The following is an 18,346-nucleotide window of genomic DNA, read 5'->3' as shown; positions in this document are numbered from 1 at the left end:
CACTTGTTCCCGGTTCCGGAAACGCAAGATTCCGAGGAAGAAACAACGACTACTACGCCTACTTAAATTTCGGGACGAAATTTCTTTTAAGGAGTAGGTAATGTAACATCCCGCCTTTTTCCGTTATACTTTTTTAAACTCCGTTATATGTTTATAACATCTCCCGTTGTTACGCGTTTTAAATTATCTTGTTTAGGTAATTTTACGCACCCGCAAACCCAACTCGAGGGACTAGTTTCGCCAAAATGCCAAAGAGGTTACTAGCTTTTGACTAGTCAAACCCACCTCCCCATTTCTTTTCCATTTTCTTTAATTAGTTTCAAAGTTTCTCTCAAATCTTCAAACAAGAATTCATCATCTAAAACAAATCGATCAAGCTTCAACCAAAACAAATTACATATTTGGAATCCTTGCAACTTCCTCTTCGATTCCATACTGATTTCATTACATTTGGGTAACTTTCTAAAATCACTAGATTTTGTGTTCTTGATGTTTTTAACTTATAAAAGTTGTTAATTAGTGTCTATGGCTCAAGTCTAACATGAATATATGACTTATATGTTCGATTTTGTTATTTGAAGTAACTAGCATGAACATAAACTTTGGTGTGTTTGATTTGGGAATTTGGTTGTTTGAATGATGTTAAATGTTATAAATGCATGTATTAAATGTGTTCCTAGTATCACTAGCTTCAATTTGATGTGTAGGTTGCTTGAGAAAACTCCATAAACTTGATTAGTGATTTTGGTGAATTTGGGTTAGGGTTTGATAAGCTTGAAATGAATATTTGATGCATTGAATGCCATGAATTATTGTTAGTAAGTAGTTAGTTGTATTGTATTCTCGATTACCTACAAAATGGCGTGTTGTAAATATGCATTAAATGCCCAAATCATAAATGTACACTTATCAAATTTGAGTATTAAATGTGTGCATTGATTGATCATTCGAATTGAAAAGTCAGTTATTGCATTTAATATTTTCAGTTGGTGAAATGTGCTTAGTTGTCTTCCTTGTTAAAAGAGCTTTCCAACGACATAAGGTGCGAGTCATAAGTGTTTACGGTTTGTGTTTTGTGTTTGTTCGAAGTTCGAAAAAAGACTTGAACATTTGAGACTGAACAGGCACCAGCACCCATTATATGCCGCGGCGCGGCAGCCTTGGGTCGCGGCGCGACATATAACGTGTCCAGGTTCTGACCTCCATGGTCAAAATATGAAAAATGTTTGGCACGCTATGGACCTCCGATTCACATGAGACTTGTTCTAACATGCTTATATATGAATAAAAACTTCAGAAAAATAGTTCGGGACCCGACCCGAACGTGTGTTGACTTTGACCGACCAAAGTTTGACTTTTTGTCAAACTTAACCAAATGATTATGCAATTTTTCTAACTTGTTTCTATACTTGTATCTTGCATGAAACTTGACAATTTGATTCGCATGCTACATAATCAAGTCATAACGAGCCATAGGACTTATTGAACATCTTTGACCTATCGTGTTTACCGTTATTGAAACGACCTATTTGTTTAGGTCAAGACTAGCATTATCCTTTGCACACGTCACTTGTCGAAGTACTTATTTACTCTTGCACTCAAGGTGAGATCATAGTCCCACTTTTACTCTTTTGAACTTATATTTGGGATGAGAAAACATAAACGTTTCTTTTTAACTAAGTGAACACAAGTACAGGAAAACAAACATTCTACATACGAGTTTAGAACGAAATCCTCAATTCGATTATCATTAGTTACACTTGCAGGGTGTAAGTGTAGGTGTGAACTTATGTTATATGGCCATATGGGTTTGACAAACCCTCATCTCGGACGGTTCGCTACTGTCTACGGATGAAATATATTTTCGAGAAATAGTGTTGTTCTAGCACTATTAATGGGGTTCAACGGACGGAATGTTAAGCCTTGATAATTGGGTGCTAGTGAATATTAACTTTTAGAATGTATTACTATTTATCAATGATGCAAATCTTGTGGTTCGACTTACTTTTACACACTTACTTATTTAAAGCTATGATTTCACCAACGTTTTCGTTGATAGATTTCTATGTTTTTCTCAGGTCCTTGATCATTAGGTGATACATGCTTCCGCACTTTCTTTTTCATACTTGCTTTGGATGTCGAGTACACTTGCATAAGTGGAGCATCTTTTGACTACTTTAAACTGTGTCGCACGTGTTTCATTTGTACTTTAAACATCGTTATGTACTAGTTGTGGAAACTACTTTTGTAAACTTTGAAACATCTACACTTATGAAATGAATGCGACATATTTTCGGTCAAACTTTGTCTTAAAGACTTATGACCATGTAATGGGACCTACGTAGATGGCGCCGTCAAACATGATTTGATCGGGTCGTTACACAATAAAAGGCTAGCCATCATTTTTGATTGTTCAGATCAAACATATAAAGCTTTGGCAAAATTAATACAAAGTAATTGAATATATAATACACATTAATAACCAACAGATAATACAAGCAGTACACATTACAATTTTCAATTTAAGAAATCATCTACTTATGTAGCAGGATTATTACACAACTTTTCTAATTCATGAAATGATAGATGCTCTATCTGCTCACCTATTACCCTAAGCCTATCTTCTGCATCTAGTTTCAATTGCGATGTGAGGGTTTCAGGCAAAGATTTAGGGAAGTCAGGAACACCCTTCTGTAACGATTCTAGAAATCTTATCCGTTCAACGTCTAGCGCAACGGTTATAAACTCATCAAAAGGCTTGGTTAATTTTTTAGAAGCAAAATCATTTTTTACAATCTTTGGAACACCTGCAATAAGTCGCTTGGTCTCGCCCTTACTTACCTCCAACTGTTCCTTTAATGCTATTTTAGATTGACTTAATGTTTCAATCTTATGAAGATACCATTTTTCTTTTGTTGCCATTTCAACATAGCGAGCCTCAGCAACATTCTTAATAGCAACAGCAACATCCAATTCAAGCCTAGCAGTTTTTAATAATTCTGAATCTTTCTCAATTCTTTTAGATTTATCACGGTGAACTTGATTAGAACGTTCTAAATATTTCAAATTATTAAACTCTGCAACAATATTCTAGATAATGCCCTGTCCTTGACACTTTCGAGCATCACCATGAGATAAACTCTCAAAGAAATGAAGAAGTGAAGGAGACACCATAGCTTCAAGATATTTCATAAAATCCTCATAGCTACTAGGAGGACCCGCCAAAATAGATGAAAAACCAGCAGTATCTAAGTTAGGAAGGCTAATCTGTGAACTGCTTTCCCCTATTCTGCTACGCTGAGCGGGGGGCGGAAGAGCAAACTTTCTCTGTGCTTCTCCTTCAGATGCCATGGCTGAATTAAAATAACAGTTTTTATTCAAAAAGTTTTTCCAATCCAGATAGGATGATTCACAATTCAATATTGGATATTTATCAGGATCAACATTATAATAGCCACCATTGTTAGGCATATGGAAAAAGCAAAAAAGATTTTATTTTACTATTGATTCAAAAGAAAGATTACTAGCAGCATGACGTTTTCTCGAATTTGCTCGAGTTAAAGTAGCATCATCAACAAGCTCGTTTTCACATAAACTTTTCTTAAGTGTCTCATCAACCATCTTTTCAGAGGCAAATTGTAGATCATCAAACTTGATATGACGCAAGGCGGTGAGCGGAGTAATTGCTGAAAGAATAAAAAGTAACAGTTATTAAACCGATAATACAACTTAATGAACAAGCTATAATTTATCATCAGAATATACCTTTGTTTTTTAACATGACAATAGCACATCCACGAGTTGCTTCATCCCATTCAGCGTTAAGGGAGCATAGATAAAGCATATGCTCTAGATATCATCTGTTCAGAATTCTTTCATTTTCATCATATTTACTAACTGTCGTTCATCAGTAGTTCTCCTAGGATGAGTAATTTTGGGAGGATCAAGCGATGTAAGCCAATAACAGGCTTTCAAACAGTTGTTGGGAATTGCTTCACTGTTAATAAATAAAAATGTGCTTTGCCAGTCCTCTGGTGAATCACCATAATTAAGCAGAAATTCATCTAAAGTAATGCAGAACCATCCTTTATCATACGACTTTATAGTTGCAAGATGACAAAATAGGCGTACAGAAGGTGTAATATCTCGAGCATGACAGTACATCTCGAAAAGCATAATTTGACGAATGGACATAGGCTCAAACTGCCTAACAATAATGCCGTAAAAGCAACAAACATCTAAGTAGAATTTTGTTAAAGGGATACGAAGATGAGAAAAATATAGAGCACGACCATAAATATCAACTTTCCCAGAAGGGGGATGAGATGCACGATCATGAGAGCCTGGAAGAATAGTGCCGGCCCTAAAAAATTTAGGGAATGCAATTCTAACACGATCGAGATATGTTGATGAAATTCTACTCGAAATATCTTCAACATTAAAGATAACCATTGATTACGTATTTAAGAGGGGAATTATTGACAGAGGATTTAAGGTAGATGAAGAAAAGTTAGTTCGGGTTGAAGTAAATGCGAAACAGTAAAATCTGGGTATTAAATAGCGAGTCGAAGATGAACACTTGATGGTTAATCGCATGGATGATATGTTGCCACGTGTCGAGTGAACAAATATGCGGGAAAAATAAATTTAATTGAAAAGTAAAATTCAAAATTCGAATAGGTACTTTTTGGAGACTATGATCAAAAAGTAGCTGGCATAGCAGAGAAAAGTTCGGCTATACTAGGATTCGTTCCCGAGGAAAAAGGCAATTTTTATTTTTTAGTTTAATGACTTTACTTTTTACAAAAATAAAGACATTAACTGGGGGGACTTAATAGTGTATCATAGGAGATACACACATGAAAATACCATTTTTATACAGAAAAATGGATCAAAGAGCACAAAAGATAACAATATTTAGCGGTTTTTAGCATTTGCCGCCCAACGTTCAGCAGGCCGTCCAGCGTCAAGCGTAAATCCTACATGCAGCTTCTATGCTTAAGCCCTTTTACTAGGCGCGTGAGTGGCACACAGCCACGTCAGCCACATCAAAGTCGGTTCCGAATATTTCGCACAACAGATTTAATCATCGATTGACACGTGTATCCCGAGAATTTCAGACATTCTACGCCTATAAATAGAACCCCTGGGTCACTGCATTTATCATCTGAACTTCAGTCCGAGAGAAGTACACTTTCTCTCTCACAGTTATTTCTCACTCCAAACGCACATTAACCGCTTAGCAGCAATACGCTAAACGGATTAATTACAAATTGATCCCAGACTGATTGAGGCCACCCTATGGATCTCGCATCCATGTTCCGGGTCTGCAGAGATTATTTCTCGAGGGCAAACATCAGTGGGCACCCACAAAATAATAGTTGCTTAGTGTGGAGCGTATGATGTCGACTGATGTTTTACCTCGAGAAATAATCTCTGCAGACCCGGAACATGGAAGAGAGATCCGTGGGGTGGCCTCAATCTGTCCGGGGTTCAATCTGTAATTGATCCGTTTAGCGTATCGCTGCTAAGCGGCTAATGTGCTTTTAGAGTGAGAAAGAACTGTGTGAGAAAAAAAGTGTACTTCTCTCAGACTGAAGTTCAGATGATAAATACAGTGACCCATGGGGTCTATTTATAGGCGTAGAATGTCTGAAATTCTCGGAATACACGTGTCAATCGATGATTAAATCTGTTGTGTGAAATATCCGGAACCGACTTTAGTGTAGCTGACATGGCTGCGTGCCACTCACGCGCCTAGTAAAAGGGCTTAAGCAAAGAAGTTGCCTGCAGGGCTTACGCTTGACGATGGGCGGCCTGCTGAACGCTGGGCGGAAAATGCTAAAAACCGCTAATTATTGTTATCTTTTGTGCTATTTGATCCATTTTTCTGTATAAAAATGGTATTTTCATGCGTGTATCCCCTAGGATATACCATTAAGTCCCCCCAATTTAATGTCTTTATTTTTGTAAAAAATAAAGTCATTAAACTAAAAAATAAAAATTGCCTTTTTCCTCGGGAACAGAATCCTGCTATAGCCTAACTTTTATCTGCTATGCCAACTACTTTTTAATCATGGTCTGCAAAAAGCACCTTTTCGAATTTTACTTTTCAATTAAATTTATTTTTCTCGCATATTTGTTCACCCGGCACATGGCAACATATCATCCATGCGATTAACCGTCAACTGTTCATTTTCCACTCGCTATTTAATACCCAGATTTTACTGTTTCGCATTTACGTCAACCCGAATTAACTTTTCTTCATCTACCTTAAATACTCTGTCAATAATTCCCCTCTTAAATACCTAATCAATGGCTATCTTTAATGTTGAAGATATTCCGAGTAGAACTTCATCAACATATCTCGATCGTGTTAGAATTCCATTCCCTAAATTTTTTAGGGCCGACGATGTTCTTCCAGGCTCTCATGATCGTGCATCTCATCCCCCTTCTGGGAAAGTTGCTATTTATGGTCGTGCTCTATATTTTTCTCATCTTTGTATACCTTTTACAAAATTCTACTTAGATGTTTGTTGCTTTTACGACGTTAGTTTTGGGCAGTTTGAGCCTATGTCCATTCGCAAAATTATGCTTTTCGAGATGTACTGTCATGCTCGAGATATTACACCTTCTGTACGCCTGTTTGTCATCTTGCAACTGTAAAGTCGTATGATAAAGGATGGTTCTGCATTACTTTAGATGTATTTCTGCTTAATTCTGGTGATTCACCAGAGGACTGGCAAAGCACCTTTTTCTTTATTAACAGTGAAGTAATTCCCAACAACTGTTTGAAAGCCTGTTATTGGCGTACATCGCTTGATCATCCCAAAATTACTCATCCTAGGATAACTACTGATGAACGAAAGTTAGTAAATATGATGAAAAAAGAAAGAATTTCGAACCGACGATATCCAGAGCATATGTGTAACAACCCAACTCGTATTAAAACCGGCCCATAAATTTTTTTCCTTTTAATACACTTTAAATAACACTTTAGGTCCCAATTGTGTTTGCATAAACATCTTTAATACAATAGAAGGTTTAATAACCTTAAAACATTTAATACATTAGTTAATTGTCCAAACGGACATACACGACCCGACGAGTTTAGTTTCCAACAAAAACCGAGCATGGTGATTTGGGACTACGCTACCCAAATCCTAATCGAATACAAAAGAAAGATCTTTTTAGCAACCTAGCTAAGATCTCTAATCCCCAAGCTTACCCGAGCCGCCAAGCATGCGAACCTATAAAAATATCAACAATGAGAGGGTAAGCTAACGCTTAGTGAATGATAATATACTACATACATATATATGTATAAAATGGACACGCCACACAAATATCAAGTACCGCATACCGAAGCATCCATGTATAAGGCAACTGCACTAAGCATACCGTACGATCTCTAAGTAACAAGCTAAAGATATCAACAAAGTATAAGTTCACCAACGACGATGTGAACAACGCCAATAAGCTACACCCAGAGGGTTAGCTACAACACAACATTACATTTTACATTAATATATATAACAATGTAAAACGAATAAGGTTAACCCCTTAACCCATTACCGAATACCAAACTCCACAATGAAGATTGGCCGAACTACACGAGCCTTAGTAATCCGAAACCACACGAGATTACTATCTTCACAACATCGAGGTTGGCCGAACTACACGAGTCTTAGTGAATCCGAAAACACACGAGATCACTACCTCAATAAGATGACCGAACTACACGCGTCATCATGAGTCCGAACTACACGAGACTCACTTCCAATAAGATGACCGAACTACACGCGTCATCGTGAATCCGAACTACACACGATTCAATTCTCAACATCAAAATCCACGGTCACGGGATTATAAAATCCACCACATCGGGGTCATCTACTTCACAACAATATCAACCCTTCGCCATTTGGGTTATAACATCCAAATCACAACCACGTGTGATAACGTACACACAAGCGTGTGCCTCGCCAAAGGTGGTCAACAAAAATGCACAACCGTGCCAATTGGACTCATACAAAAGTCCATCAAATCCACCTATATGTGAAGTGAGCTCTATAACCGAGAACCACTTCACCCGACCCGCACCCATCCTACACATACATATGCATATAGGATATTAACACTCACCTTGAAGTCTTGAAGAATGCTTCCAATCAATCCGCAACTCGTCAATGGAAAGTACCTATTCCATTATCACAAATTAAACAACACACTTAGATTGGATTAACAAACCACCTCAATTCGACACTTAGTGCAAATTCGACCCAAATGCACTTCCAAGTACAACCGCGCCTAAATTAACCAATCATCACTAACATGAGTGACAATGGTCCTAATATGCCAATTAAACCCAAACACAAGTGTTAAACATGTGTCTCACCCATTTTGACACCAAAACCCTAATTTTGACCCATTAAGTCAAAATCTCACCATTTACAAGTCTTGACACCAAAACACATTTAACTCGGGTTTATACTTCAACTTAATTTATTTTAAGTTCATAAACCTCATTAATTCACAATCGGGTCATAATCATCACCAAAACCCTAATTTTGACTCTCGTCAAAATTAGTCAACCAAGAGAACCCTAATCTCTTCCAACACCTCAATAATCACTAAATACTAGTGATTACACCCAATTGCAAGTCTCACAAGCATGAACATGCACACCAAACCCAAAACCCGACATTAACAACAATCAACCCGAATCTTGGTGTTAATCTTCAATTAACAACTAAATGGGTTCTATCTATGAATCATACAATCAAAAGCCCTAAACTTGAATGAAGAACACAAAAACGAATTTCGGAGTTAGAGCTTACCACTAGTATCACCGTGTAGCTAAGAACGAGGAGAACAAACTTGTCAACTACGCCAAAGATCAAAACCCACTTCTTCCTTTCCAAAATCCCACTTGAATCACTTGGGGTATTTGAGTTTCTTGGGAGAAAATGAAAGAAAAAGGAAAAGAAAATAAGGCATGAAATGAATGGATGAGGTTAAATCCTCAAATCTGGCTCAAACGCGAAAAGACCAAATTGCCCTTGAACTTCATTTAAAATTACAAGAATCTGGTGCCAGTTCGTGCAGTATGCCGCGCCGCGGCCTTAAATGTCGCGCCGCGACATTTGACTAAGCCTGGGATCATTTTATAACTAACTTCTGATCTAAATTTCAATAGAATGCCGCGTCGCGGCCTCGTTTGTCGCGCCGCGACCCAAAGCTCGGCCTGATCCCTTCTCCCGCGTACAAGACTTTAACACCGAACACGTCTCAATTCCTTCAAACTCTAGTCGTACCTACATAATACACCTATATATCATGTACGGAGAAAAATGGGGTGTTACAACTCTCCCCCACTTAAATTCGATCACGTCCTCGTGATCCTAGTCACGAACCCAAACGGACCCACACTCAATGGTCCTCGAACATGCATTTCAAACCGACTTCTACCACAATTTCACTAACCCGAAGGTTAATCCAATGACATATCACACACTTGCTCACATCCCGAGACGTACAATACCCGCAACAACCGAAGTCTACAACGATCCCTTAGACAATTCTCCTCAAAAAGTTACCCTTAACAACTGAATCGTCATCTGCGATTTATCACATTCCACAATTCCGAGCACTAGCACCAACTCAATCCCTCACATCGGGAAAACCCAACAAATTTCTTATCGATATATCAACCCTCTAGCATACCATTACCAAGTACAATGCTAAAAGCAACCAAGTCTCAACCTAAGGTCAACAACCCGAACGATGAAGACCGAACAAAACGAATCCTTATGGATTTACACTTACCACATAACATCCCTTGTAGTGCGCAACACGACCAATACGCAACTATCGCAACATCATAAGCAAACGGCTAAAATCGATAGCGCCCAAAACAACTATGGCAACGCAAATCCCAAGGTGTATAAAATCGACTATTGTCACACCCATAACAACATGTGAACGAAACACGGCTATCGCATCACTAATCAGACAACACGATCCTCACGATCCCACCATCGGTGTATAAAACAACCGATAGTTCACACAACATGGTCCTTACGACCCCACCATTGGTGTATCAAATAACCAATAGATCACACGACATGGTCCTTACGACCCCACCGTCGGTGTATAAAACAATCGACAGATCACACAACACGAAGGCTGGCCGAAAACACACGCGCCTTAGTGAATCCGAACTACACGCGACTCACTACCTTCACCACAACAACACTCGGGATTGGCCAAACTACATGCGCTTTAGTGAATCCGAACTACACGAGAGTCACTATCCCAGAGGAATGACCGAACTACACGAGTCATTTGTGAATTCGAACTACACGAGACTCACTCCTCAATACAATGACCGAAACCACACGAGTCATTGGTGAATCCGAACTACACGCGATTCACTTCCACAATAAGATGACCGAACTACACGCGTCATCGTGAATCCGCAAACACACGCGATCCACTATCTCAACACACGAATGGTACTCGCATTTCCCACCGGTACTCGCATTTCCCGATAATGTTATACCATGCCGATATAACACTACTCCCATCACACACGCTCTTTTGGCCTCCATCACGACGAGTAGTGTAACATCGCGCACTGCTACACCATAGTGCATCCTAACGGAATACACTAACCATCAACACACGCTCTTTTGGCCTCGATCAACGAGTAGTGTAACATCACGCACTGCTACACCATAGTGAATCCTAACGGATACCACTAACCATCACTATACGTACGCGTACACAACGCCAACACAATCGAGCAAGAACCACCTATATCGCACATAGGCACAAAACAACAATTCTCCATAAGAGAACCCGACACGCACATCCCTTAACGGAGGGATTTCACCCTGCTCGCCAAACACGTCCTTTATCTCTCAACGAGATTTTCCACATTACCACCTCGGTGATAATTTAAATCCAAACCATAAGTACAATCTAACCGAAATTGTTCTCTACCACAAATTGACCAAAACTAGGTCCCAACACAATTTTCGAACCTACTCAAACGTCATCCGAAATCTCACACTAAAACTTCCTCGTGCGGGAGTGTAACTCCCTCACTTGGAACTACGTTCCATAACCGCATCTTGTACAACCGTACAATGCTACCAAAGGTAGACTTTACCAACAATTGGGTTCACACGACCCATCATTACATCTTGCTCCAACCTTGAGCATACGAAAGATCTTAACCTATCCTTAAACATTTTGAACGAAAAGTGTACGACAATTACACAAACTACACCCTCGCAATCATCCAATTGCTACAGTTTGTCAACTTCACCTAGTCACTCATGTACTTAAGGGTTTCATCTCGGTACCCTAAGTACAATGTAACCACAATACAATCAGAGCCGAACACCACGATAGTAGGTATAAAAGAGGCACCTAATGTCGCGTCATAAAGACTCCATTACCAACCTACATCGAGACTTTAAACACTCGATCTCAAGGGTTCCAACCACCCGACGAACCTCTTGGTTCAACAACTTCCACACTATAGCGAACACGCGCTTAACAACCGAAACCCATTTCCATGGCTTGGTAGAAACATTTCCCAAATACTAAGGAATGCTTGGTTGCACCAAGTCTTACGCCCTTCGCCCGACAATCAAATGTCACCATAGGGTACTTCCATTAGGAACGTCACCCATAACCATAACATGCACAACACAATGCATTTAACAAACCCGAATTCAAACGGCACATAATAAATAATCAAAGGACATATTTATTAAAACGAAACGTACCTTAACGTCTCCTTGCCGCACCCATCCCCGCTAACTTGGGACATTCCGACTTACGATGTCCTTCTTCTTGGCAATTGAAACACACCATACCATCACCCTTTGGTACCGAACATTCCCAAGACTTGTGACCCCTCATGCCACAATTGTAACATCTAGATGCACTAGAATCCGGTATACCCGTCTGCGTACCACCCGTTCTCACACTCGGACCCTTAGTCCTCTTACTCGGAGCACCATACGAAACAACCCTTCTCTCACTTGAAGGTTCACCAATCTTCGATCGCGTATACGACTCGAAACCTCTAGCCACGGCGAATAATTCCGCAAACGATTTCGCGTGACCTCGGCTAATCTTATTCTTCAAGTCATCATTCAAGGTTCGATAGAAATCTTGCATCAACAAATTATCATTTCCCAAATACTTCGGGCAAAAATGAGCCTTCGCCATAAAGGTCGTCTTGAGAGTATTCAAAACCATAGAACCCTGTTGCAAATTTCGTAACTCATTACGCATTTCTGACAAATCGGCTGAAGTCCGGAATTCCTCGAAGAATTCCTTCTTAAACTCGTCCCTTGATAACGCCATAAATGGTTCACCACCGACAAGATCAATCTTACCATCCAACCAATCCTTTGCCCTACCCCACAACAAACTAGTAGTGAGTCTCGTCTTCTTCTCAGGAGGGCATTCAATAGTACGAAAACACCCTTCGACATCCGAGATCCAAGTTGTGCTTACCATAGGATCCGGTTTTTCGTCATACATCGAGGGGTTTAGTCCTCATGAAGCTCTTAAGACAACGCTCCATTTCACTACTACCCCAAAATTCGGAATACTTCCTATCCATTTCTTCTCGAAACGCACTCATTTGCTCCGCAACGGCGGCCGCAACCCTAGAGTTAAACTCCTCGTCATTCGTCTCGATCTCGTTTTGCGTCGTCATTCTAAAGAATGCAAAACGATTAGTCCACGAACGTATAAAACAACACGCATAACACCGCCCCATCTTGGTCAACACTCGTCGTACATCACTTGTTAGACACGATTTGCACCCGTAATAAGGTTTGGAAGTCCTTATTACGCACACACGTCGTCTCAACTCGTTAGCACAACGACCGCCCCGCTCGATGATATAATCAACACAACGACGATTCCACGCGATATTAACACACGCAAGGGAATAGCGTCACAACACAAGCCAAAAATCCTAGTTAGTCCACCTACAAACAAGGCACTAACTATAACCCGTTCCGACTCGTACTCCTACAAGTCCCGCAACAAATAAGCACACACAAAAGTCTAAACAAATAAGCACACACAAAAGTCTAAGTCTAGGCACCTATCTCAAGTTACCTAAATCCCTTAGACCATGCTCTGATACTACTTGTAACAACCCAACCCGTATTAAAACCGGCCCATAAAATTTTTTCCTTTTAATATGCTTTAAATAACACTTTAGGTCCCAATTGTGTTTTCATAAACATCTTTAATACAATAGAAGGTTTAATAACCTTAAAACATTTAATACATTAGTTAATTGTCCAAACGGACATACACGACCCGACGAGTTTAGTTTCCAACAAAAACCGAGCATGCTGATTTGGGACTACGCTACCCAAATCCTAATCGAATACAAAAGCAAGATCTTCTTAGCAACCTAGCCAAGATCTCTAATCCCCAAGCTTACCCGAGCCGCCAAGCATGCGAACCTATAAAAATATTAACAACGAGAGGGTAAGCTAACGCTTAGTGAATGATAATATACTACATACATATATATGTATAAAATGGACACGCCACACAAATATCAAGTACCGCATACCGAAGCATCCATGTATAAGGCAACTACACTAAGCATACCGTACGATCTCTAAGCAACAAGCTAAAGATATCAACAAAGTATAAGTTCACCAATGATGATGTGAACAACGCCAATAAGCTACACCCGGAGGGTTAGCTACAACACAACATTACATTTTACATTAATATATATAACAATATAAAACGAATAAGGTTAACCCCTTAACCCATTACCGAATACCAAACGCCACAATGAAGATTGGCCGAACTACACGAGCCTTAGTAATCCGAAACCACACGAGATTACTATCTTCACAACATCGAGGTTGGCTGAACTACACGAGCCTTAGTGAATCCGAAAACACACGAGATCACTACCTCAATAGGATGACTGAACTACACGCGTCATCATGAGTCCGAACTACACGAGACTCACTTCCAATAAGATGACCGAACTACACGCGTCATTGTGAATCCGAACTACACGCGATTCACTTCTCAACACCAAAACCCACGGTCACGGGATTATAAAATCCACCACATCGGGGTCATCCACTTCACAACAATATCAACCCTTCGCCATTTGGGTTATAACATCCAAATCACAACCACGTGTGATAACGTACACTCAAGCGTGTACCTCGCCAAAGGTGGTCAACCAAAATGCACAACCGTGCCAATTGGACTCATACAAAAGTCCATCAAATCCACCTATATGTGAAGTGAGCTCTATAACCGAGAACCACTTCACCCGACCCGCACCCATCCTACACATACATATGCATATAGGATATTAACACTCACCTTGAAGTCTTGAAGAATGCTTCCGAGCAATCCGCAACTGGTCAATGGAAAGTACCTATTCCATTATCACAAATTAAACAACACACTTAGATTGGATTAACAAACCACCCCAATTCGACACTTAGTGCAAATTCGACCCAAATGCACTTCCAAGTACAACCGCGCCTAAATTAACCAATCATCACTAACACGAGTGACAATGGTCCTAATATGCCAATTAAACCCAAACACAAGTGTTAAACATGTGTCTCACTCATTTTGACACCAAAACCCTAATTTTGACCCATTAAGTCAAAATCTCACCATTTACAAGTCTTGACACCAAAACACATTTAACTCGGGTTTATACTTCAACTTAATCCATTTTAAGTTCATAAAACTCATTAATTCACAATCGGGTCATAATCATCACCAAAACCCTAATTTTGACTCTAGTCAAAATTAGTCAACCAAGAGAACCCTAATCTCTTCCAACACCTCAATAATCACTAAATACTAGTGATTACACCAAATTGCAAGTCTCACAAGCATGAACTTGCACACCAAACCCAAAACCCGACATTAACAACAATCAACCCGAATCTTGGTGTTAATCTTCAATTAACAACTAAATGGGTTCTATCTATGAATCATACAATCAAAAGCCCTAAACTTGAATGAAGAACACAAAAATGAATTTCGGAGTTAGAGCTTACCACTAGTATCATCGTGTAGCTAAGAACGAGGAGAACAAACTTGTCAACTACGCCAAAGATCAAAACCCACTTCTTTCTTTCCAAAATCCCACTTGAATCACTTGGGGTACTTGAGTTTCTTGGGAGAAAATGAAAGAAAAAGGAAAAGAAAATAAGGCATGAAATGAATGGATGAGGTTAAATCCTCAAATCTGGCTCAAACGTGAAAAGACCAAATTGCCCTTGAACTTCATTTAAAATTACAAGAATCTGGTGCCACTTCGTGCAGTATGCCGCGCCGCGGCTTTAAATGTCGCGCCGCGACATTTGACTAAGTCTGGAATCATTTTATAACTAACTTCTAATCTAAATTTCAATAGAATGCTTTGCCGCGGCCTCGTTTGTCGCGCCGCGACCCAAAGCTCGACCTGATCCCTTCTCCCGCGTACAAGACTTTAACACCCAAACACGTCTCAATTCCTTCAAAATCTAGTCGTACCTACACAATACACCTATATATCATGTACGGAGAAAAATGGGGTGTTACAATATGCTTTCTCTATGCTCCCTTAACGCTGAATGAGATGAAGAAACTCGTGGCTGTGCTATTGTTATGTTAAAAAATAAAGTTATATTCTGATGATAAATTATAGCTTGTTCATTAAGTTGTATTATCTGTTTAATAACTGTTACTTTTTGTTCTTTCAGCAATTACTCCGCTCACTGCCTTGCATCATATCAAGTTTGATGATCTACAATTTGCCTCTGAAAAGATGGTTGATGAGACACTTGAGAAAAGTTTGTGTAAAAACGAGCTTGTTGATGATGCTGCTTTAACTCGAGCAAATTCGAGAAAATGCCGTGCTGCTGGTAATCTTTCTTTTGAATCAATAGCAGAAGATAATCTTTTTTGCCTTTTCCATATGCCTAGCAATGGTGGGTATTATAATGTTGATCCTGATAAATATCCAATATTGAATTGTGAATCATCCTATCTGGATTGGAAATTCTTTTTGATTAACAACTGTTATTTTAATTCATCCATGACATCTGAAGGAGAAGCACATAGAAAGCTTGCTCTTCTGCCCCCCGCTCAGCGTAGCAGAATAGGGGAATGCAGTTCACGGATTAGCCTCCCTAACTTAGATACCGCTGGTTTGTCATCTATTTTGGCGGGACCTCCTGGTAGCTATGAGGATTTTATGAAATATGTTAAAGCTATGGTGTCTCCTTCACTTCATCTTTTCTTTGAGAGTTTATCTGACGGTGATGCTCGAAAGTGTTAAGCAGAGGGCATTATCTGGAATATTGCTGCAGAGTTTAATAATTTGAAACGTTTAGAACGTTCTGATTAGGTTCACCGTGATAAATCTGAAAGAATTGAGAAAGATTCAGAATTATTTAAAACTGCTAGGCTTGAATTAGATGATGTTGTTGCTACCAAGAATGCTGCTGAGGCTTTTACCGGGTAAAACCCTTTACCCAAAAAGAATGGTGCTGAGGCTCACTATCATGAAATGGCAACAAAAGAAAAATGGTATCTTCATAAGATTGAAGCATTAAGTCAATCTGAAACAGCATTAATGGAACAATTGGAGGTAAGTAAGGGCGGGACCATGCGACTTATTGCAGGTGTTCCAAAGATTGCAAAAAATGCTTTTGCTTCTGAAAAATTAACCATGCCTTTTGATGAGTTTATAACCGTTGCGCTGGATGCTGAACGGATAAGATTTCTAGAAATCATTGCAGAAGGGTGTTCTTGACTTCCCTAAATCTTTTCTTGAAACCCTCACATTGCAATTGAAATCGGATGCAAAAGATAAGCTTAGGGTAATAGTTGAGCAGATAGAGCATCTATCATTTCTTGAATTAGAAAAGTTGTGTAATAATTCTGCTACATCAGTTGATGATGTCTTAAATTTGAAATTGTAATGTGTACTACTTGTATTATCTGCTGGTTATTAATGTGTATTATATATTCTATTACTTTGTATTAATTTTGCCAAAGCTTTATATGTTTGATTTGAACAATCAAATATGATGGCTAGCCATTTATTGCTTGTATTATTTTACGTCATGACGGTCGTAGATACATTATATTTCCTGGATGTTCAGCGGTCCTCTACGTCATCCGCTTCCATTTCAATCTTTTGTTTACTATTAAACTTCTGCCACCGAGAATAAACTTTTCTTCTGTGGGCAGGGATGACACACAGCTTTGTGACATCTGAAAAAAATCCTTGCCCAGATAAAAATTACGAACAATATGTTATAAGAATAATTGTCTAAATTCTTATTACTTAAAATATTTTTTACATTTATGATTGCATCGCATATTCACAATAGTTGATCAGGCAATTTGAATATGCAATACTACGCATAAAATTTCTTTAAACTCATTGCGTTCCATGTTCTTTGAATTTCCTCACCGGAGGGCGCCGCAAGGGTATATGGTCCATTAGGATGTGCTCGTACAATTTTGTATGGACCTTCCATCGTGGCCCTAACTTCCCTTGTTTTTCCTGTCTGCTTGCTTCATTGTCCCTCAACACTAAATCTCCCTCCTTGAATTGCACATATATGACTCGCTTGTTGTAATATTTTTCCATTCGCTGCTTAGCATCTGCTTGACGGATGGCGGCCATGATTCGCCTCTCTTCCAATAAATTCAAGTTTTCACGTAAGATAGATGAATTATTTACTATATCAAATGCCAAAACTCTTTGTGTCGAAACACGGATCTCAGCTGGTATTATTGCCTCAGTGCCATATTCCAAGCTGAACGATGTTTCACCCGTGCTCCGTTTTGGCATTGTATGGTGAGCCTACAAAACATATGGTACTTCATCTACCCATTTAGTCTGACTCAAACCCAATCTAGCCTTTATGCTGGCTACAATTTCGTTATTTGTTACGTCAACTTGGCCATTAAATTGTGGATGAGCAACTGAGGTAAATGTTAGTTTGATTTTTAATTCCTCACACCAACTTCTGAACGGATTATCTGCAAACTGCTTACCATTATCGCTTACAATTTTAGTTGGTAAACCATATCTACACAAAATATCATTCCATACAAACTTCTTTATGTTTTAACCCGTTATCCGTGCTAACACCTTTGCTTCAACCCACTTACTGAAAAAATCAATTGCAACCACTAAGAACTTTGCATTTCCCACACTTCTTGGAAACGGACCTACTATGTCAATTGCCCACTTACAAAATGGCCATGCAGATGATACTGAGATTAAATCATATTTGGGTAA

General features: G+C 39.2%; 1 protein-coding gene across 1 annotated transcript; it reads right to left on the bottom strand.

The window, feature by feature from the left end:
- Positions 1-17,202: 17,202 nt before the first annotated feature.
- On the bottom strand, positions 17,203-17,893 carry LOC139901426 (uncharacterized). Its single transcript, XM_071884144.1, has 2 exons — positions 17,570-17,893; positions 17,203-17,307 (listed from the first exon to the last, which is right to left on the bottom strand). Exons 1-2 carry the CDS (start codon positions 17,891-17,893, stop codon positions 17,203-17,205), a joined length of 429 nt encoding a protein of 142 aa, XP_071740245.1.
- Between the last annotated feature and the right edge of the window lie 453 nt (positions 17,894-18,346).

This window comes from Rutidosis leptorrhynchoides, chromosome 3, assembly GCF_046630445.1.
Source record: "Rutidosis leptorrhynchoides isolate AG116_Rl617_1_P2 chromosome 3, CSIRO_AGI_Rlap_v1, whole genome shotgun sequence".
In the NCBI taxonomy this organism is placed as follows: Eukaryota; Viridiplantae; Streptophyta; class Magnoliopsida; order Asterales; family Asteraceae; genus Rutidosis; species Rutidosis leptorrhynchoides.
Note: the sequence above shows the minus strand (reverse complement) of the source record. Positions and strands in the feature narration are given on the sequence as shown.

Bases quoted from the DNA above. Each gene is read 5' to 3' on its own strand.
- LOC139901426 (XM_071884144.1), bottom strand. From the start codon at position 17,893: ATGCCAAAACGGAGCACGGGTGAAACATCGTTCAGCTTGGAATATGGC. The intron at 17,308-17,569 runs GTCCATACAAAA...GATTTTTTTCAG, and splicing joins AGTTAGGGCCACGATGGAAG to ATGTCACAAAGCTGTGTGTC.